This window comes from Megalobrama amblycephala, linkage group LG1 (genome assembly GCF_018812025.1).
Source record: "Megalobrama amblycephala isolate DHTTF-2021 linkage group LG1, ASM1881202v1, whole genome shotgun sequence".
Taxonomy (NCBI): domain Eukaryota; kingdom Metazoa; phylum Chordata; class Actinopteri; order Cypriniformes; family Xenocyprididae; genus Megalobrama; species Megalobrama amblycephala.
The window spans coordinates 51,915,201-51,938,443 of record NC_063044.1 but is presented as its reverse complement, the minus strand read 5'-3'; the positions used below and the strand labels follow the sequence as shown (position 1 = coordinate 51,938,443).

Sequence of the window (23,243 nt, the reverse complement as noted above, 5' to 3'; positions counted from 1 at the left end):
TGTGAAAGAAATTCCCATTACATGCAAATTACAATGCGTAGCACAAATTGTATTGACACTGCCTCAACATCTCTTTAACACAGCCTTGTCCCCCCAAATGAATATTATAACATGAATGAAAAGAGCTGTTCAACGAGACTCAACAAAACTGTAAATGAAAAAAATTCTAGATCTTCATGACGACATATATTAAAATAAATCTTAAGCCTGTTGTGAATCAAATAACAGACAGAAAAGTTATCTTTTGTTCTGTTGTTAAGAGATTCTGTAATATATATATATATATATATATATATATATATATATATATATATATATATATATATATATATATATATATATACATTTTATTATTAGTGAGATTTATTATAAATTTCATGTGGCAACTTAAGATTGCTTGATGTTGTTTGACCTCTTTAGCCCTAAGAAGGGAAAAACCATAAAGAGAAATCATAAAATTAATTTATTGCTATTTTCCATTTTATTAGGACACATATAATACAACATTTTTTTTTTTTTTTTAACATGACTTTTATTTTTTATTTTAATGTTTGTATCCCACAGGTTATGTTGCCCCTTTGGGGATATACATTCATTGAAAAAAGTATTTTATTAGCAATGCCTTTTACAACATTTTAGACACGTTTTTAAAACTTTTATTCTCTTATAACTTATACTAAACATTCTTTGTAAAATTCTGTTGAACGATAACTATTATGCCTATTTATGAAAATATTAGTCTACTGTATCATATTTAATATGCAAATTTCCAGGGCCAATAAATTATCAATATCACAAAAACTTGTTGTACACAATCTACTTCATGCCTTCTGTCCTCTGATAGTTCACACTATTTTATCAAGTAAAGTCTTCTTGAAGAAATCTTTAATGATTTTTATAAAGAATTTGTAAGATAAACATTTACTGGACTGAAGCAACTTGGGTTTACTTGATTATTCATACACCATTTTTTAATGTTACCCTAAAATTACAATGCTGTCATCATTTACTCACCCTCAAGTTGTTCCAAACCTGTATGAATTTCTTTCTTCTGCTGAACACAAAGGAAAATATTTCAAAGGACATAGGTAACCATACAGTTGTGGGGCACCACTGACTTCCATAGTATGGAAAAGAAAATACTATGGAAGTCAATGGGACCCATCAACAGTTTGGTTACAAACATTTTTTCAAAATATCTTCTTTTTTGCTCAGCAGAACAAAGACATTTATATAGGTTTGGAACAACTTGAGGGTAAGGGAATTTTTAAATTAAGATTTTTATTTTTTGGGAGAACTATCCCTTTAAATATCCACAATGTTCACACAATGTTACATATTTGTTGTGCCAACAACAAACTGCATGTATATCATGTGTAACTGCATCCAGCTTCCACTAGAGGGCAGCAGAAACAGCACATTGAAGACTCAAAGACGGTTATTACATTAACAATTTACATTTACTGGCCAATACAACTATAACTAAACAGTGGAAATGTACAACCAACATCCATCCATCCAAACTGCTTTATCCTTATTAGACCTATGCTGCATATCTTTGGATTGTGGGGAAACCGGAGCAGCCGGAGGAAACCCATGCAGACACAGAGAGAACATGCTGTACAACCAACAATTCAGCTTAAAGATGACTGACTGTGTAATTGCTCTTCAGAAGCTGAGTTTGAAAAGAAGGATTAAAATAAGTACCGTAACTGTAACAATTCTGTAATGATGGTCACATGCCTCAGGGTTAGGATGTGTCTTCAACAGACTCACATCTGCCTTTCATTATGATTCCTGACCTTATACACCCACACATACACTCATGTGAAGCATACAGTATGTCAGTATAGCAAAGCCCTGATAAATTATTTGTGATGTATGTGAAATATTTTGGCCAGAGTAACATTTGGGTGAGTTTTCAACAACATGCAACATTTCTCTCTCTCTCTCTGTTGTTTATGTTCAGTGATGAATTCATACTACAAGCAGTTCAGATTGAGATAAAGACCTCACAGATGTTGCTTTTTCACATCTAAGAGTATCTAATGAAATTCTCATTTATCTTTTATTAAAATATTAACTAGCATCACAATTTCCACAAAAATATATGAACTGTTTTCAACATTGATAATAATCAGAAATGTTTCTTGAGCATCAAATCAGCATATTAGAATGATTTCTGAAGGATCATGTGACTGAAGACTGGAGTAATGATGCTGAAAATCAGCTTTGATCACAGGAAAAAAAAAATACATTAACATATATTTCAAAATTTTTTACTGTTTTTTTTTTTTTTTTTTTTTTTAATAATACCAAATAATACCATGGTTAACAATGACAGTGTTTTGGACATTTTGTTAATGATCCCTGTGTGAAACGCACACCATCTGACCATTACAGAAAATCAGCAGAAGCAAACTACTGAAGCAACTCAAATAGACAGGACTGATAATCACTCAGATCAAAGCTCACACCGAAGCCAGACAGACAGGTGTCAAACTGACCCGACGACCCCACAAAACACTCCACACCTCAAACAATAAGACAAAAACCTCTGATCTGTCCCTGAACACCCAAACACCTGCTGCTCTCTGTCTGTGTGGCATTCTCCAGAAATTAGCTAAATCTGACTAAACCTCCCTTTAAAAATCTGTTTATCATTCTATCCATCTGTTTATGTCCTGTTGAACTCAAGGTGCATCAATCTCTCCCGCCCTCTGTGATTATGTCAGTTTAAAAGTGAGTGGTGACACTTTAGTATAGGGAACACATATAAACTATTAACTATGACTTTTCCCTCAATAAACTCCTAGTTGACTGCTTATGAATAGTTAGGTAGTTGTTAAGTTTAGGTATTGGGTAAGATTAAGAATGTAGAATAAGGTCATGCAGAATAAATCATTAATATGTGCTTTATAAGTACAAATAAATAGACAATATTCTAGTAATATGCATGCTAATAAGCAACTAGTTAAAAGACCCTAAAATAAAGTGTTACCAAGTGTGTGAAGGGTCTTTATGACCCCACTCTAACACACACACACACACACACACACACACACACACACACACACTTCACACCCACCTCTAAACCAATCAGTCTAGTTAAAAGATCATAAACACTGAAGAAACAGCTTCATCATGCTAACTCAGTATGAACTAGAACATTTCTGATCTCATTTTACAGCTCTTTCTGGATGACAACTATTGACTCTTTTGAGCCTGTTTTCATTTCTCCTGACGGAACTTTAAGGAGAAACATCTGAGACAATGTTTCTACTTAAATAAATTATTACAGAAAACGTTGTTAATAAAAGAGGAACATCTGAGCAATAAAACAATCTTCTGGATGTGCAGCTGCTCATCTGAGATGCGACAGATGCAGTCACAGCCGTGTTGATGCAAGGTGGAGCACGTACGTTTGCTCTTAAGTGTGTGTGTGTGTGTGTGTGTGTGTGTGTGAGTTTGTTCAAGATAAAGAAGAAGGAATTACCTGGAGTTCTCTACTGTGTTTCATTCCAACTTCGTCTCAGATGTCTCTGAGAACAAACCAAAAATATAGCTGCAAGCAGCGATGACGGGCCCAAGCCCGGCGCCACCGCCAGCCCGGAGCCAATTTAAACTGGGTGAATGTAAAAGGATTTTGTCAAGACATGAGACTCTTCCTGTTTCCCTTTTTATCATTAATTTATTTTCTTGCCATAGCACCATCTGATTTAAAAAAAAAAAAAATCCACATTCAAACCAAAATTGCTGACATCCTGTTGATCGAAGCTAATGGCTGTAAATTAGAAAGTCGTGCGGATCGATGAGAACAATATATTTACCGAGTTTGGTGACTGTAGGTAAAATTAACCCCCACCTTTAGACAAAAGGTGATTTCAATTTCGATTTCTAAGGCTTTGCCCATGTCTACTAGCTGACAACTCTTATGTGTGTGTCGAGTTTCATGCAATTTTAAGCATGCCAAGAGCCTGAAGAGCACCCAAAAAGAATATTAAATTTGCGTTGCCATGACAACAGTATTCAAGATATCAAGAATCTTTCACAGGTGTACATGTGTATAGTCTTGACATTATTCTGAAGGAGACTGAAGCAAATCTGGTAAAAATAAGAGGGTGATTTCAAAGCATTTTGAAAGTGACAGTTGGTGGCACTATGACTTTGACTCACAGTATTCACATTCAAGTAATCGGCCTCATACAACGAACACACAGCTGAAGTTTCATCAAAATCAATCAATGTTTGCAGAAGTTATAACACACTTCTCATTTCAAAAATCCGTTCGCAATTTAGCATCCTCAATGTCTTGACTTCATGCTGACCGAGTTTGGTTGCGACCGGATGAATCCCCTAGGAGAAGTATATCAAATTCCCATGATAGCCAGCTTCCTGTTGGGCTGGCATATGACGAGTGCGAAAGTTATATGGGTCAATGAGTCTGTAACTGAATGAAGTTTGGTTACTGTATGTGAAAAGGGGTGCACTACAGAACCCCTCAAATACAATCATATGTGACCTGATCCAGCAAAATGAGTCACAGTGACCCAAATTTCAAAACTGAGATTTTGGTATCAATGGAAAGATGAGACAATAAGCTTTAAAATGATATCCTAGTCAAAGTCATACCTTGAATGGTTTTAAAGATATACCCATTTGAATTATGGTCGTCTGCCCTCTTTTTCCAATTGAAAACCTGAGAAAATCGCTTTTAAAGTTTTTTGCCCGTTTTTTTTTTTTGTTGATATCTTTCAAAATCCATTGCATTTAAAGGGATAAACTATTTATTTTACAGCTTAATTTGACCAAAGACATTTTTATATATATATAAATGCTATTAAACCAGGCTGAAGCTCAAATTATTTTAAAGTATTTATTTGAATTAACCCTTTAAGACCTGAAGGCTTTTTTAGAGTTCTTTTTTTTTTTTCTTTTTCTGAGCGACACACACAAAAGTAAAGACTCTTAACTCCAAAACTCTAGCAAGGAGAGTCAAAAGGTAGGTATCATTTGATAGAAAACATTTTAAAATTTAAGAAAATATAAATTACATTACATTTGGACATTATCTTGCTGACAAACAGCTGATAAAAGACAAAAAATATATATAATTTAAAAAAAATAATTTTTCTTTTTTTATTTGACATGGAATAACTCAGGAACACAATAAGATTGCTAAAAAAATTCTTTTTTGGTGATGCTCTCCTATATGTGAGCTGCATCTGGTTCAAATTTCGTGGCGATATTATAAAGAATAGTTTGAAAAATTTTTTTCATTTTTTTCGCAGCCAGGTGGCGCCAACGGGCGGTAAACTCCGGTTTAGAGGTGCTTCTCAGCACTCGTTAGGAGTTTTTCAAAATGGTTAGATGCATTACAAAGATGAGATTCTAAGCTTTAAAATGATATCTATTATGTGTTATTCCACGTTGGAAAACGAACATGGATAGGTCCGGGAACATTGGATACACACTGCATCCCGGAGAGATGAGAGACATGTTTTTAGCCAAGTATGTTAAATCATTTCGTGAGTAATATCTTGTGATCAACGCAATATATTATATTGATTTTGGATTCATTTTAATCTTGAGAATCTGCTTTAAATATTGATGTGCGATTTTTATGATCTGTGCATTTTTCATGAAGTTATGAGCATGTGAAATATACATACTTGTATTCAGTTAGCGGCTGTGCTATTTTTGTTGTAAACGCATATTACTCAGACTCATTAGAGAGTGAAAACAACGCAACAGAAGCATGTTGGAGGCTTGATATTAAAGTTTAAAGTCTTTGGTTTTGTATGCAAAAAGAATTTTTGTGCTACCTATATGGATTCAATTTTTATTGGCTTTTAAAGAGAGACACGCAAATGGGAGTTTTATTTTATAAGGCGCGCTATTCTGACAGGAGGATGGCTGGACCGATCGCGTGCCTGTCAGTCGAAACGGGGCTTCCCATTGTTAAAAATCAGCGTTTAGGTCAGTGTGTTTACATTTCTAAGCTTTTTGATCGGTTCTATACAACATGTAACACCATATTTGTAGAGCAGAGATAATGACGTTTCAGAGGATACTGGGAAATGCTCATAAGTGACGAGAGGAGTTGAGAAGTTCATTTCCAGCGAATTTAGTAAAACCATGTCAAATTTAATAGCCATTTAAATACCTTTACTCAATTATCTGGACTACGAAACTTTGGGAGATTATTTTTGAAAGTCTGTTCTTTGAAATTAGCTTAAAAAAAAAAATCGATTTTTTTCATTGTTTTTCCACATTATCGCCCCATATCTTAAAATAGAACGTTGCGACTTCCGACTCATTTCGCCAGATCGGGTCACATATAAAAGGGTGTTCAACAGACCCAAAAGTGCCCAAACGTTGGGGGGGAAAAAAAAATGTATCTAAGGAAAACAATACGGCCTTTGCCCTTTCAGGGCTAGGGCCCTAATTAATCACTAGTTGTCATCCAGTAAGAGGTATAAATGAATGTGGAACATGAGAAATTTGAGATTATACGGGCACATTTTCAACTAAATTGAATCTTTTGCATAAATCTTTTCTCAATACATACAGTACTGTACTGTGGACTCTTACAAAGCCCTCAGAAACAAGATAAACACCATGAAGAAACAGTTCCTCCATTTACTCGTGATCCAAACCTGTAAGATGTTATATCTTCTGTGCAACACTAAATATTTTTTGAAAAACACTGAGGTTCAAACAGAATTGGACTCTATTGACTTTCATTGGAAATAAACCCTCAAAAACATCATAATTTTGTGTTCCACAGAATAAAGAAAGTCCTACACGTTTGGAACGAAGTAAATTCACTATTTACTTTGGGTGAACCTTTAAGATGTTTAGGAAGACGAGGAATTTTGATTCTCAGTATCTTGTTTTAAGGGTGTTTATATGTTTATAAAACCAGACAAAATACAGGGGAGCAAAAAAAACAGGAAATTCGATTGCAGGCTTTGGTATTTGAGTTGAGATCTCGTCTGAAAAACTACAGGAGATCAAAACATCTGAGAAGCAAAAGCTTCTGTTTGCTCTTGATTTAATCTCCTTGCTGTCCAGGAGAAACAAATGCGATATTACAGATATAATCTTGTCTGTTGTCTTTCCAGTGGGTGGGCAGCAGACGGATGCAAGAGTGTGAGAAAAATCAAGTAAACTGAAGGGGGAAGGTGTGATTGTGAGTTAAAACCATGAGTGTGTGAGTGAGAGAGAGAGCGAGAGAGAGCAAGAGAGAGAGATAAAGGGCCGTGGGTGGGAGGATCTCCTTCATTCAGCAGTAACTCTTCATCAGACTCTGAAGAGACAGACAGAATAAAGATCCCAGCGGTGAGACGGAGGGAGCAAACACAGCTCTCTCTCTCTCTTTCAAGTGTTTCTCAGCAAGTGTCTGGATGGAGGGAGACGGAGATGTGGAGCTCACACAGAGTCCTGAGACTCTCACAGAGGACGATGTGTGTGTGATCCAGGACACGTGGAGACCCGTCTATGAGAACCGTGAGAACGCTGGAGTCGCTGTGCTCATCAGGTACGCCTGTCCGACTTATTTAAACACATCAGTCATTCACAAAATGTACCATGTTATCACTGTGAATGGTTGAACTTAAACCATAGTTGTCTACTTAGATTATGCCATGTACCATAGTAATACCACAGTGTTTTGGACTTTACCATTGTGATAATATAGTTTTTGGACATTTACCTTTTGGAAAAACTGTGTTTTGAAAATGTGCCAAGGTACTGGTACCATGGAAGTATCATTTTATTTGAACACTCACCATGGTAATACCATGTTTGAACATTTGCCATGATAATACCACTGTGTTTTGGCATTTATGATTTGTAATTCTGTAGTTTTTGGAAATGTTTAATGGTAGTACCAACTTGTACTATGATAATACTATGGTTGTTTGAACATTTACCATGGCTTGTCATAGTTTGGAAAATGCAAAATAGTGGTACATAGATTTAACCAAGTGTGCCTTTTGGTAATATAGTGGTAATACAGTGTTTTTGGCAATGTTTTGCCTTTTTTGAGCATGTACCATGGTAATACTATGGATGTTTTGACATTTACCATATTTTTGATTTTCACTAAAAGTACATAATTGTTTTTAAACATGTACCATGGTAATATAGTGTTCTGGAACGTTTACCATGATAATACTACTGTGTAATGACATTTATAATTGGTAAAAATGTACCATGGTAATAAAGTGTTTTGGGACACGCAACAAGATATTTTCATGGTTATTTGGGCATGTACCTTGGTAACATCTAATATCAAAGCATTATTTAAATGGCTATCATTCAGTAGCATGGTATATTTCAAAGTACTATGGTATTCCCACAGTAAGCATTAAATAAGCACACAGACCAATTTTCATTGTTTTCATACAGAGCTGATAATGATAAAACCTTTCAGCATTTGTACATAGTACATCCTTTATCAAGTCATTTTCCTCTGTGACATTTGTGTGTGCTGTAGCGGTTCAGTGATGGTCATCTGAAGGTTGCTGGTTCAATTCCTCCAAAAGTGAGTCGAGATCCGTCATCATATTGTACATGATGAAAACACTGAACACCAGGCTACTCCAGGAGGACCAACGCTCTATGGCGACATCACATGGAAGTTGTGCAAACGAATCCCACTGGCACTGCTTATGTTGCCATAAATAAATATTAATATTGTATGGAAAGAGAAGATGTTAAATTGGGTGCAGGAGGATTGTGGGTAGCATTGAAGTGTGACTGCTGGGATTTGTCAAACATACTGACCTTGTACGCTTGTTGGGATCTCCAGCTGCTCCTCGTGGTTTCAGAGATCACAGCTTTAGTGCAGAAAATTCTCACACTTCCTTCACATTCGTGATCTTCTGTGCTGCAAACACTGAATCAAGACAGCTGTGCTGATATCAACTAAAACTTATTTCAATTAACATTTTCAATTTTTCAGTTCAAAGCTTTATTTCAATTAACATTTTCATTAATTACATTAAAGCTAATGTTGATGCTACAGATGTACACTAATCTTGGACATTTCTCTGTGATAGAAAGTGTGTTTGGATGTTCAGACATGATCAAATGCAAAGAGTTCAGAAAACTAACAAGCTTTTGGAGGCAACAGAGAGATGTTGAGCTAAAAAAAAAAAAAAAGTAAATCAGAGAGAATTTAGACCATATCTGAAACTGAAGCTATATGATAGTTTGTCATTTGAGTCACATTAAGTCACAGAAATCCCAGACTGATTCGATACACTTCACTGCCAGCTGTATCGCTCTTCTAGAACTACTGGCACGACTTTAAAAGATTATAATACAGCAAAAGAGTTCAAGATCGTATATAATACAGCTGGAATAAATGAATCAAGAACATTAAACGAAAGAAAGTGCATTCGATTAAAGTGAATCAATATATAATAAAACTTATTAGCCTTAGATTGCATTACATCAGATCTACTAGTACAAAAAATTCTGATTTAATGACTTTTATTGCTCATATATTTGTATTTTATTACATCTTATTCCTCCTTGTTAAAGTAGAGGACGTCCTGCTGTTCTTCTGATGTTCAGGAATCTGGCGAATTTAAGCGAATCACTGACGCAGTGTGAAGTTTTCCACATGAAAGCCTCAACGTGAGCTCATATTTCTTTATTCCTGACCTGTGCACATCTATAACTGTGTTTGAAGACTGTGATGGATGTTAGCAGTAATTACTCTCTAAAGATAACGTCTCAAATCTTCTCTGAGATCACACCTGAAGGGCTGCAATAAAGATTTATAATTAAACTCTTTCGGCTCGTGAAATTAGATTTATTTCTCAGAGGGGATGTGCTTTTAGATGGACGTCTCAGACCATTCAACAATGTATTTCTCTTTGTGATGCTTTAATTTAGCAGGTCAGTGGATAAATCAGATGTTATCAACCATTTATACAACACATGGGCACACGCTGAAGCTCTACAAGACACCCTTTCATGTCTGTGACTATTTGGTGACAAAAAGCACCAGATTGCAGCCAAGAAGTAGTTGCAAATGGCAAAACAAACTCACTTAAGCAGTCATGAAGTGTGCACACTATCTCCGACATGCAAGAACGTAGAAATGAGCAACAGTGAGCGGAGGACAAGACAATTGGAATCAGGTGCCAAAAAACAATCAAAATGTCTAACTACAACACACATCCCATCTCATGTTGCTGTTGTGTGCAAAATGAAATACAAGAACATATTTATAGTCAGGAATGATGTTTTTGCTGACAAACTAGTCTGGGTTTAGTTGTGTAACAACCTGACAGAAAACAAGAATTGGTGTGTCTTAAAGGGATAATTCACCCAAAAATAAAAATTCTGTTATCATTTAAAGGCAGGGTAGGTGATTTGCTTCAAAAACATTTTTTTGTAATGCTGTATAGCAATCACTAAGTTAAGTGGTCTAGATGTATTTATATAGTTTGTGGAAGGCGTAGGATCATAAAATATTAATCCAATCATATCCCTCGGTCTGAGGGATACGATAGGATGTCCTGCCTGCCTGTCAACGTAAGTTTCACATACCCTCGCCAGTCACGAGCACTGCAACCAAAACAGCAGCCACCTTTTACAGTTCCTCCTGAACCAAAACAACGAGCCTATGCTGCTTTCATGCCATAACCACCGTAATTTGGAAGAGATGGAAACCAGTGACATTATACTCGTTAATGAGATTCATTCTCATGTTACGCAGCACGTTTGAACTTCCACAAGAACCAATGAGGTTCATTCTCGTGTTACGCAGCACGTTTGAGCTTCCACAAGAACCAATGATGTTCATTCTCGTGTTACGCAGCACGTTTGAGCTTCCACAAGAGCCAATGATGTTCATTCTCGTGTTACGCAGCACGTTTGAGCTTCCACAAGAGCCAATGATGTTCATTCTCGTGTTACGCAGCACGTTTGAGCTTCCACAAGAACCAATGAGGTTCATTCTCGTGTTACGCAGCACGTTTGAACTTCCACAAGAATCAATGAGGTTCATTCTCGTGTTACGCAGCACGTTTGAACTTCCACAAGAATCAATGAGGTTCATTCTCGTGTTACGCAGCTCGTTTGAGCTTCAGCAAGAACCAATGAGGTGCATTCTCATGTTACGCAGCATGGTTTAGCTTCCGCAAGAACCAATGAGGTTCATTCTCGTGTTACGCAGCATGGTTTAGCTTCCGCAAGAACCAATGAGGTTCATTCTCGTGTTACGCAGCACGTTCGAGCTTCATCAAGAACCAATGAGATTCATTCTCGTGTTACGCAGCACGTTTGAGCTTCTGCAAGAACCAATGAGGTTCATTCTCGTGTTACGCAGCACGTTTGAGCTTCAGCAAGAACTAATCAAGTTCATTCTCGTGTTACGCAGCAAGTTTGAGCTTCATCAAGAACCAATGAGATTCATTCTCGTGTTACGCAGCACGTTTGAGCTTCAGCAAGAACTAATCAAGTTCATTCTCGTGTTACGCAGCACGTTTGAGCTTCAGCAAGAACCAATGAGGTGCATTCTCATGTTACGCAGCATGGTTTAGCTTCCGCAAGAACCAATGAGGTTCATTCTCGTGTTACGCAGCATGGTTTAGCTTCCGCAAGAACCAATGAGGTTCATTCTCGTGTTACGCAGCATGGTTTAGCTTCCGCAAGAACCAATGAGGTTCATTCTCGTGTTACGCAGCACGTTTGAGCTTCCGCAAGAGCCAATGATGTTCATTCTCGTGTTACGCAGCTCGTTTGAACTTCCACAAGAATCAATGAGGTTCATTCTCGTGTTACGCAGCTCGTTTGAGCTTCCGCAAGAGCCAATGATGTTCATTCTCGTGTTACGCAGCTCGTTTGAGCTTCAGCAAGAACCAATGAGGTTCATTCTCGTGTTACGCAGCTCGTTTGAACTTCCACAAGAATCAATGAGGTTCATTCTCGTGTTACGCAGCTCGTTTGAGCTTCCGCAAGAGCCAATGATGTTCATTCTCGTGTTACGCAGCTCGTTTGAGCTTCAGCAAGAACCAATGAGGTTCATTCTCGTGTTACGCAGCTCGTTTAAACTTCCACAAGAACCAATGAGGTTCATTCTCGTGTTACGCAGCACGTTTGAGCTTCCACAAGAACCAATGATGTTCATTCTCGTGTTACGCAGCACGTTTGAGCTTCCACAAGAGCCAATGATGTTCATTCTCGTGTTACGCAGCTCGTTTGAGCTTCCACAAGAACCAATGAGGTTCATTCTCGTGTTACGCAGCACGTTTGAGCTTCCGCAAGAGCCAATGATGTTCATTCTCGTGTTACGCAGCACGTTTGAACTTCCACAAGAATCAATGAGGTTCATTCTCGTGTTGCGCAGCTCGTTTGAGCTTCAGCAAGAACCAATGAGGTGCATTCTCATGTTACGCAGCATGGTTTAGCTTCCGCAAGAACCAATGAGGTTCATTCTCATGTTACGCAGCATGGTTTAGCTTCCGCAAGAACCAATGAGGTTCATTCTCGTGTTACGCAGCACGTTCGAGCTTCATCAAGAACCAATGAGATTCATTCTCGTGTTACGCAGCACGTTTGAGCTTCTGCAAGAACCAATGAGGTTCATTCTCGTGTTACGCAGCACGTTTGAGCTTCAGCAAGAACTAATCAAGTTCATTCTCGTGTTACGCAGCAAGTTTGAGCTTCATCAAGAACCAATGAGATTCATTCTCGTGTTACGCAGCACGTTTGAGCTTCAGCAAGAACTAATCAAGTTCATTCTCGTGTTACGCAGCACGTTTGAGCTTCAGCAAGAACCAATGAGGTGCATTCTCATGTTACGCAGCATGGTTTAGCTTCCGCAAGAACCAATGAGGTTCATTCTCGTGTTACGCAGCATGGTTTAGCTTCCGCAAGAACCAATGAGGTTCATTCTCGTGTTACGCAGCATGGTTTAGCTTCCGCAAGAACCAATGAGGTTCATTCTCGTGTTACGCAGCACGTTTGAGCTTCCGCAAGAGCCAATGATGTTCATTCTCGTGTTACGCAGCTCGTTTGAGCTTCAGCAAGAACCAATGAGGTTCATTCTCGTGTTACGCAGCTCGTTTGAACTTCAACAAGAATCAATGAGGTTCATTCTCGTGTTACGCAGCTCGTTTGAGCTTCAGCAAGAACCAATGAGGTGCATTCTCATGTTACGCAGCATGGTTTAGCTTCCGCAAGAACCAATGAGGTTCATTCTCGTGTTACGCAGCATGGTTTAGCTTCCGCAAGAACCAATGAGGTTCATTCTCGTGTTACGCAGCACGTTCGAGCTTCATCAAGAACCAATGAGATTCATTCTCGTGTTACGCAGCACGTTTGAGCTTCTGCAAGAACCAACGAGGTTCATTCTCGTGTTACGCAGCACGTTTGAGCTTCAGCAAGAACTAATCAAGTTCATTCTCGTGTTACGCAGCAAGTTTGAGCTTCATCAAGAACCAATGAGATTCATTCTCGTGTTACGCAGCACGTTTGAGCTTCAGCAAGAACTAATCAAGTTCATTCTCGTGTTACGCAGCACGTTTGAGCTTCTGCAAGAACCAACGGGGTTCATTCTTGTGTTACGCAGCTCGTTTGAGCTTCAGCAAGAACCAATGAGGTTCATTCTCGTGTTACGCAGCACGTTTGAGCTTCAGCAAGAACCAATGAGGTTCATTCTCGTGTTACGCAGTATGGTTTAGCTTCTGCCAGAACCGATGAGTTTCATTCTTGTGTTACGCAGCACATTTGAGCTTCCTCAAGAACCGATGAAGTTCATTCTTGTGTTACGCAGCAAGTTTGAGCTTCAGCAAGAACCAGTGAGGTTCATTCTCGTGTTACGCAGCTCGTTTGAGCTTCCGCAAGAGCCAATGAAGTTCATTCTCGTGTTACGCAGCACGTTTGAGCTTCCACAAGAGCCAATGATGTTCATTCTCGTGTTACGCAGCACGTTTGAACTTCCACAAGAATCAATGAGGTTCATTCTCGTGTTACGCAGCACGTTTGAGCTTCCGCAAGAGCCAATGATGTTCATTCTCGTGTTACGCAGCACGTTTGAGCTTCCACAAGAACCAGTGAGGTTCATTCTCGTGTTACGCAGCACGTTTGAGCTTCCGCAAGAGCCAATGATGTTCATTCTCGTGTTACGCAGCACGTTTGAACTTCCACAAGAATCAATGAGGTTCATTCTCGTGTTACGCAGCACGTTTGAGCTTCCGCAAGAGCCAATGATGTTCATTCTCGTGTTACGCAGCACGTTTGAGCTTCCACAAGAGCCAATGATGTTCATTCTCGTGTTACGCAGCACGTTTGAACTTCCACAAGAACCAGTGATGTTCATTCTCGTGTTACGCAGCACGTTTGAGCTTCCGCAAGAGCCAATGATGTTCATTCTCGTGTTACGCAGCACGTTTGAGCTTCCACAAGAACCAATGAGGTTCATTCTCGTGTTACGCAGCACGTTTGAGCTTCCGCAAGAGCCAATGATGTTCATTCTCGTGTTACGCAGCACGTTTGAACTTCCACAAGAATCAATGAGGTTCATTCTCGTGTTACGCAGCTCGTTTGAGCTTCAGCAAGAACCAATGAGGTGCATTCTCATGTTTCGCAGCATGGTTTAGCTTCCGCAAGAACCAATGAGGTTCATTCTCGTGTTACGCAGCATGGTTTAGCTTCCGCAAGAACCAATGAGGTTCATTCTCGTGTTACGCAGCACGTTCGAGCTTCATCAAGAACCAATGAGATTCATTCTCGTGTTACGCAGCACGTTTGAGCTTCTGCAAGAACCAACGAGGTTCATTCTCGTGTTACGCAGCATGTTTGAGCTTCAGCAAGAACTAATCAAGTTCATTCTCGTGTTACGCAGCAAGTTTGAGCTTCATCAAGAACCAATGAGATTCATTCTTGTGTTACGCAGCACATTTGAGCTTCAGCAAGAACTAATCAAGTTCATTCTCATGTTACGCAGCACGTTTGAGCTTCTGCAAGAACTAATCAGGTTCATTCTCGTGTTACGCAGCACGTTTGAGCTTCTGCAAGAACCAACGGGGTTCATTCTTGTGTTACGCAGCTCGTTTGAGCTTCAGCAAGAACCAATGAGGTTCATTCTCGTGTTACTCAGCACGTTTGAGCTTCCACAAGAACCAATGAGGTTCATTCTCGTGTTACGCAGCACGTTTGAGCTTCCGCAAGAGCCAATGATGTTCATTCTCGTGTTGCGCAGCACGTTTGAACTTCCACAAGAATCAATGAGGTTCATTCTCGTGTTACGCAGCACGTTTGAGCTTCTGCAAGAACCAATGAGGTGCATTCTCATGTTATGCAGCATGGTTTAGCTTCCGCAAGAACCAATGAGGTTCATTCTCGTGTTACGCAGCACGTTTGAACTTCCACAAGAATCAATGAGGTTCATTCTCGTGTTACGCAGCTCGTTTGAGCTTCAGCAAGAACCAATGAGGTGCATTCTCATGTTATGCAGCATGGTTTAGCTTCCGCAAGAACCAATGAGGTTCATTCTCGTGTTACGCAGCATGGTTTAGCTTCCGCAAGAACCAATGAGGTTCATTCTCGTGTTACGCAGCACGTTCGAGCTTCATCAAGAACCAATGAGATTCATTCTCGTGTTACGCAGCACGTTTGAGCTTCTGCAAGAACCAACGAGGTTCATTCTCGTGTTACGCAGCACGTTTGAGCTTCAGCAAGAACTAATCAAGTTCATACTCGTGTTACGCAGCAAGTTTGAGCTTCATCAAGAACCAATGAGATTCATTCTCGTGTTACGCAGCACGTTTGAGCTTCAGCAAGAACTAATCAAGTTCATTCTCGTGTTACGCAGCACGTTTGAGCTTCCGCAAGAACTAATCAGGTTCATTCTCGTGTTACGCAGCACGTTTGAGCTTCCGCAAGAACTAATCAGGTTCATTCTCGTGTTACGCAGCACGTTTGAGCTTCTCCAAGAACCAACGGGGTTCATTCTTGTGTTACGCAGCACATTTGAGCTTCCGCAAGAACTAATCAGGTTCATTCTCGTGTTACGCAGCACGTTTGAGCTTCTGCAAGAACCAACGGGGTTCATTCTTGTGTTACGCAGCTCGTTTGAGCTTCAGCAAGAACCAATGAGGTTCATTCTCGTGTTACGCAGCACGTTTGAGCTTCAGCAAGAACCAATGAGGTTCATTCTCGTGTTACGCAGTATGGTTTAGCTTCTGCCAGAACCGATGAGTTTCATTCTTGTGTTACGCAGCACATTTGAGCCTCCTCAAGAACCGATGAGGTTCATTCTTGTGTTACGCAGCAAGTTTGAGCTTCAGCAAGAACCAGTGAGGTTCATTCTCGTGTTACGCAGTATGGTTTAGCTTCTGCAAGAACCAATGAGTTTCATTCTTGTGTTACGCAGCACATTTGAGCTTCCTCAAGAACCGATGAGGTTCATTCTTGTGTTACGCAGCAAGTTTGAGCTTCAGCAAGAACCAACGAGGCTCATTCTCATGTTATGCAGCTCGTTTCAGCTTTTGTAAGAACCAATCAGGTTCATTCTCGTGTTACGCAGCACATTTGAGCTTCTTGAGCTTCTGTTCATGTTCGCTGATCAATGTTGAGATGTATGTGAGTAAAAGACTAAATTAAATCTGTTCATCATATAATGCGATCAAATCTTTTCAGAAAATTTGGACTAAACTGCTAAATGGACTAAATTCATATGGATTAGTTTTACGATTTCTTTGTGACCATTTTGAAGAGTCAAAGTTTCAGTTGTGTAGCTATCAGTGGAGGGACAGTAAGCTCTCAGATTTCATCAAAAAGATCTTCATTTGTGTTATGAAAATGAACGAAAGTTCGACACAAGTAGTTTTATTGCATATTTTGCTGAAAAAAAGTAAGATTAATATATGCCTACTTTCTACAAAGTCAGAATGTCCAGCACAATGGGTGGACGTGTTGAATTTAGGTCAAATTGACAAAACAAGCACAGAAAATTTGAACCAAGTCATGTGACCCACATACTCAAACAGACTCAACTATGATAATGATAGCAGTATTGGATGAAAAATTCTTTATCATGCCTCTTACAAGAGACCAAAGTGTACATATCCTGTGGTGCACTTTGCCTATTTAAAGGTTGAATATATAATGACAGATCCTTCATTTTTGGGTGGTCTGGCTCTTTAAAAGGTCTTAGCATATGCATATGGACTAAGAGTGTCTTCATAACTCCAGCTCCGTTTATGATCACCATGATTGTTTTCACGTTTCCAGGGGATTTTAAGTGCCTTTGTTTGTCCTCCAGCCGCTGACACATGAATCTCGGTGGCAGAGGTTAAGAGCTCGTGTACTCAAACATGAGTTATGACCCACATTAGGAGGACAGAGAAGACACAGGCTCCCTTTATCTGTTGTTTGACTTGGACAAGTGAGGACGCGTCTCTTCTGTGGGCATTTACTAGACTCCATCTGTATTTAATGGAACGGATCTTCCTGTCCTGTTGCGGTTTGACTTAAGGTTCAATTCTGTGGGCCATAAGAGGTGAAATACAGTTGAACGGGCCGATGGGCCTTGTAGGATCAACATCAGAGCCACTCTGGTACTGGACACATGGGGCTTTTTTTTTTTTTTTTTTTTTATCATTTCCAGCGAATTACATGTAGTCTGAAATCTGAAAGCCAACATGAAATCAAAAGGACTCTATTGTTGTGCAACTTGAAACGATTCTCCTATGAACTTATTTGGTTCTTTCTGAAATGTTTTTAAGAGGATTCACTCTTGTTCTGCTGTAATCTAAACAGCCACTAGTTCGAGGACTAACATATCATTTCTCTTCCTGTCAAACCTCTATCTGACCTGTCCACCAGCAGCATGAATCAACCCAAAAATGAGGATTCAGGATGATCTGATGTCAGATATGTAACCGCATGTCAACCACTTACATTAGTAACGGTGATTTCAGACATGTGGTTATGAAGAATTTTGAAGGGATTGCACAGACAAGATGACACAGCAATCTTTAAATGTACGGATGTGCCAAAATACACAATCATAACAAACACTCCTGTGGGCTGTCACACACTTCAACAGTTGTGTTGAAACTGCGGACATTTTTAAAGTTCAGGATTGCAGGGATTTACGATCAGCCTCTTATCTGGAAAATAAGCCATCATGTTTGAAGCCTGTAGATGAAAATACATTATCAGTGACAGTTTTTACCCCCGCAGCCTTCAAGTGAACATCATCTGAACTGTTACATCAGAACAAACACTTACAATAGCATTCCAGACCAGAGGTCACCTACAGTAACACTGACTATATTAGTGAAGTTTGAGATGAATTATATACATTTAACTCTTTTATCTGCTGCTCTTTATTGAAACACAATGCTATTGCTCATGCGTATATGAGCAATTACAAAAAACTAAAAACAAAAGCTAATTCGAAATATTACTGAAGGCAGAAACACGCACCTGAATGTGATCGAGATTGATGTGTTTAGGTGATCGTAAACACAGAGCCATGATCACACACACAAACACAGAATCATATTTAGACAGCCAGAAACATTAAACAGCCTCTGAGTGTTTGATCTGCTTTTGCTGGACGAGAGGAACAACCCAGAGAAACCAGAATCACAAACACAAACAACGCCGGTGAAAAGGTCAGAACCACAGCTTTTGGTCTATAATGCACCGATGTGAAACACTATAGGGTCGAACGTGATAAACATCCCTTTAACTGCTTCTGAAGTCATTTTTATTTCAAAGTGGAGTTAAAAAAAAAAGATATTCCCTGAGTTTTATTGCAATGTTTGTTGTGAGTGAAGGAGAATTTCAGCAATGTTGGTTAAATATTATCTCAGGAACGGTTATCTGAATGGTCCAGCTGGGTCCAAACACACTTTCTCACACACAGCGCAGCTCTCTTCTGTTCACTTTCATATGTTTATCTGTAGGAACCTCGTGAAATGGTTGCATAGCCCTGCTATGATTTATGTCCTGTTAAAAAAACCAACTACAGTTTTATTATCATTTTTAACATTTAACATTCTTCTCAATAAACATTTGCTCACAATTAAATGAGATCTTTAATCTAAATATAATAAGTAGATATTTTTAATTCAATGAAACAACATCATTTTATGTTCTATTGGGGTCTCTTAAAGGGACAGTTCACCCAAAAATCATGTTGTTCCAAACCTGTATGAATTTCTTACATATGTGGAACATAAAAGGTGATATTTTGACGAACATTGAGACATTTCTCAAAAAAATCTTCTTCCACAGAAGAAAGAAAGTTCTACAGATTCAGAATGAGTAAATTATGACAGGATGATCATCTTTGGGTGATCTATCGCTTTAAAGAGGACCCATTATGCTTTTTTACATGTTCAGCTTTCTTTAGTGTGTAATGTTGCTGTTTGAGCATGAAAAAGCTTGCAAAGTTACAAAGTTCCTGCTTTATTGCAGTTACTGTTTATGAACTCCCTGAAATGCTTCCATTGTAGCCTTGAGTTTTTTTCCAGGAATGAACATCACATTATTTCTCATTTAAATAAGTCCCGCCTAAGGCATATGCAAAATAAATAGGCGGGGCCTGGTTGAGTTAATTAATAGTGTGTTGAAACTGGCGGTTATGGTAAGGGCTGTGATATTTCGCAAACACACTCGAAGTGCTTGACCAATCACAACACACTTGTCCAGCTGACCAATCAGAGCACAGTGTGCTTTTCAGAAGGAGGGGCTTCATAGAGACAGAAACTAAACAGAGCGTTACTGACTGACTGGGAAGAGAGGAGCTGCAACAATAGAGAATATGGGGAAAATAATGTGTTTTTTGAACATTCATCATGAAAACCTGTTCTAGTAGAGCCCAAAAACTAAATCAAGATTTTGCAAAAGGCCTCTTTAAATCTTATGGGGGTTTCAATTTGTTTTTTGTGTGTTCCTCCAGGTTCTTTGGGAACTTTCCATCAGCGAAGCAGTACTTCAGTCAGTTCCGCGACATGGAGGATCCCGAGGAGATGAAGCAGAGCGTCCAGCTGAAGAAACACGGCCTGCGGGTCATGACCGCCCTCAACACGCTGGTGGAAAACCTGCGCGACGGAGACAAACTCAACACAGTCTTCAACCAGATGGGCAAATCACACGCGCTCAGACACAAGGTGGATCCTGTTTACTTCAAAGTGAGTATGAGGAAACAAATGACAGGATGCATAAATTCTGGGGTCAGGAAGATTTGAACTTTTTTACTCTAGTTAGTGTGTAATGTTGCTGTTTGAGCATAAACAACATCTGCAAAGTTACAACACTCAAAGTTCAATGCAAAGGGAGATATTTTCTTTTACAGAAATCTCTGTTTAAGGACTACAACAAACAGCTGGTAGGGACTACAACAAGCTTCTTCCTGGGTTAGTGACATCACAAACCCCAAAATTTACATAAATCCCGCCCCTGAGAACACACAACAAAGGGGGTGAGACCATGTTGGGCTGCTTTAGAGAAGAGGAAGAGTTGTTGTAGTAGAGTGTTGTTGTAATGCCGTCATTTTACTCTGGACTGCTTCACAAACGAGGTTCAATTTGCACAAAAGATGAACATGACGGCACATGCTAGTCGATGAGTTGAATCAACTCCACGGCAACTACATGAATTTATCCACTAATCGTTCAGAAACGTCCAGTTTCATTCTAAAAGTTGTAACTTCTTCCTGAGTCTCTCCATCAGTGTCGACTCCGGTTTGAACAATGTAAGGCTGAACACCGTTACTGACAATCCTCATTTTGGCTGCGTGAGATTGTCCAGCTTTGTTGTTGTTGAGCAACTGAAGCGCAAACTGTTAAAGCTCCGCCCCCTTCTGGAAAGTGGGCGGGAGCAGCAGCTCATTTGCATTTAAAGGGACACACAAAAACGGCGTGTTTTTGCTCACACCCAAATAGGGGCAAATGTAACAAGCTATAATAAATGATCTGTGGGGTATTTTGAGCTGAAACTTCACAGACACATTCTGGGGACACCAGAGACTTATATTACATCTTGTGAAAGGGGCATTATAAGACACAACCTATAGGTCGTGAGCTCTCGTTAAGTAATGCATATTCGCAAAATATGATGTTTACCCTCAATGATCCAATAGCAGCCTTCAAATATATGAGCAGAAATTGTGTTGAAATGCCATGAATTTCAGTTTATCCTTCATTCTAACTTTTGCCTCACACAACTAATGATAAAAATAAGGTATCATTGTTGAAAACAGTTGTGCTGCTGTTCTTGCTGAATAAAAGTATTGATTGTTTTACTGACCCCAAACTCATTTCTGCAGATTCTGGCCGGAGTGATTCTGGAGGTGCTAGTGGAAGCTTTCCCACAATCCTTCAGTCCAGCCTCAGTGCAGGGGGCGTGGTCTAAACTCATGGGCATCCTGTACTGGCAGATGAACAAAGTCTACGCTGAAGTCGGCTGGGAATCCATCAAAAACTCTGCAAAGTGAAGGAGAAAATATGCAGAATTATACAACTTGCACCAAAGATTACTGCAGATGTGTCATGTATATTTGATTCGTTTCTATATTCAAAATATTGGAAGAAAAAAAGGACAAGTAGAATGCAAATACCTGTGTCATTGTAATCAGAGTGTCACGAGTAGTGGCTGTAGTAATCGCACGACGCAGGAGAATCCAAACAAACACTTCTTTATTAATCCACAAAGGAACAAACAGGAGCAAACTAACGCACAACCACATGAAATAAAGACGATACCGGACTATGAGACAAAGGAAACTGAGGGCTTAAATACACAGGGGAGTAATCAAGGTAAAACAACACAGGTCCAGGAACTAATTAACTACCAGGGAGACTAATAAACAGCGTTGCCAGGTCTGCGGTTTTCAAGCGGAATTGGGCTACTTTAACACTGTTGCCGCGGGTTGTTTTTTATGTCGGTGGGTTGAAACGACCACAAATAACATGATATTTAGCCCCTGGAATGCTAATTTTACCAGGGGAACCCTGACAAAAATGCAGATTTTACCTCCCGGAACGCGATTTTTACCAGTGGGTGCAATTGGGCTAGTTTTGGGCTAGTTTTAAGCAGCAATTGGGTGGGTTTTGTTGTGAAAACCTGGCAACTGTGCTAATAATGATAAGGAACACAGGCAAAACAGAACCAGAACACAATGAAACTAAGGGTACGTTTACACGACAATGATGTACTAAAAACGGAAAAGTGTTTTTTCTTTGTTCAGATGACAATGCTATCAAACTACCGGATCTGCGAAAATGACAAAAACACTGTATTATGTATGCCAGACAAGTAGTTGTCGATTTCACTTTGTAAAGAAAGATTACGCGCCTGTGCATACGCATTATTTTACAGAGCATTTGCTCCAAACATGCATACCTATCCATCTTATTTTTACAGTTCACTGCACTTTGACAGCCTATTCTTCTCGTTATTTCCCTATAGCGGCTAATAAATCAGAAGTCTCGCACATTCACAGTTAAAGGTGCAATATGTAATATTTTTGCAGTAAAATATCCAAAAACCACTAGGGTAGTGTTATATATTTTGTTCACTTGAGTACTTACAATATCCCAAATGTTTCCAACTATTTGTAAATCGTGAGAAAATTGCAATTTTAACCAAGGCTCTGGGACGTGTGAGGAATCGCCTGTCAATTACGTCATACCCGCGTTACCCTCGTTTTCCAGTTTTATTATGTAGAAACCATGGAAACACCAAAGGCGCTTTAATATTTACATGTTTTAATAGACAAGGGAACAACTGTTTTGATATATTTATAGACAGAAAACTAATTATTGTTATATAGCTCAACACATTTAGTCTTATTGTTTAAATCTAATTTTCTTGATATTTTGCGAGTACCATGCTTTACCTTGCCTCAGAGAAAGACAGTATTTTGTCAAGTAGCTAACATAGCATAATCAGATGCAGCTTTATTTTTAGTAACAGTAATACAGCATTTTCTCCATCATACAATATGTTTTAAAATTAATTGTGTGCCATTTATCAACACAAGCCATCCAGCATTTAATATGATATTCTAAAATCGATCTTACTGCAGTGTGTCTCAAACAAGTGTCTCACAGCAGCCGCCGAGCGAACGCACAGAGTAACGTTATAACATCATTTTCAACACAGTAAAATGTATCTAATATGATAAACAGAGCTGCGTTACCTCATACTCATGACCGGAAGCAGCGCCAGCGACTGTGTTATAATAAAAGTTCAGC

General features: G+C 39.2%; 1 protein-coding gene across 1 annotated transcript; it reads left to right on the top strand.

Annotated features, from left to right (window-relative positions):
* Positions 1–7,267: 7,267 nt before the first annotated feature.
* cygb1 (cytoglobin 1) lies at positions 7,268–22,588 on the top strand. Its single transcript, XM_048200257.1, has 3 exons — positions 7,268–7,543; positions 19,946–20,177; positions 21,314–22,588. Exons 1-3 carry the CDS (start codon positions 7,410–7,412, stop codon positions 21,479–21,481), a joined length of 534 nt encoding a protein of 177 aa, XP_048056214.1. The 5' UTR covers positions 7,268–7,409; the 3' UTR covers positions 21,482–22,588.
* Positions 22,589–23,243: the final 655 nt, after the last annotated feature.

Bases quoted from the DNA above. Each gene is read 5' to 3' on its own strand.
- cygb1 (XM_048200257.1), top strand. From the start codon at position 7,410: ATGGAGGGAGACGGAGATGTGGAGCTCACACAGAGTCCTGAGACTCTC. The intron at 7,544-19,945 runs GTACGCCTGTCC...GTGTTCCTCCAG, and splicing joins GGAGTCGCTGTGCTCATCAG to GTTCTTTGGGAACTTTCCAT. The intron at 20,178-21,313 runs GTGAGTATGAGG...TCATTTCTGCAG, and splicing joins TGGATCCTGTTTACTTCAAA to ATTCTGGCCGGAGTGATTCT.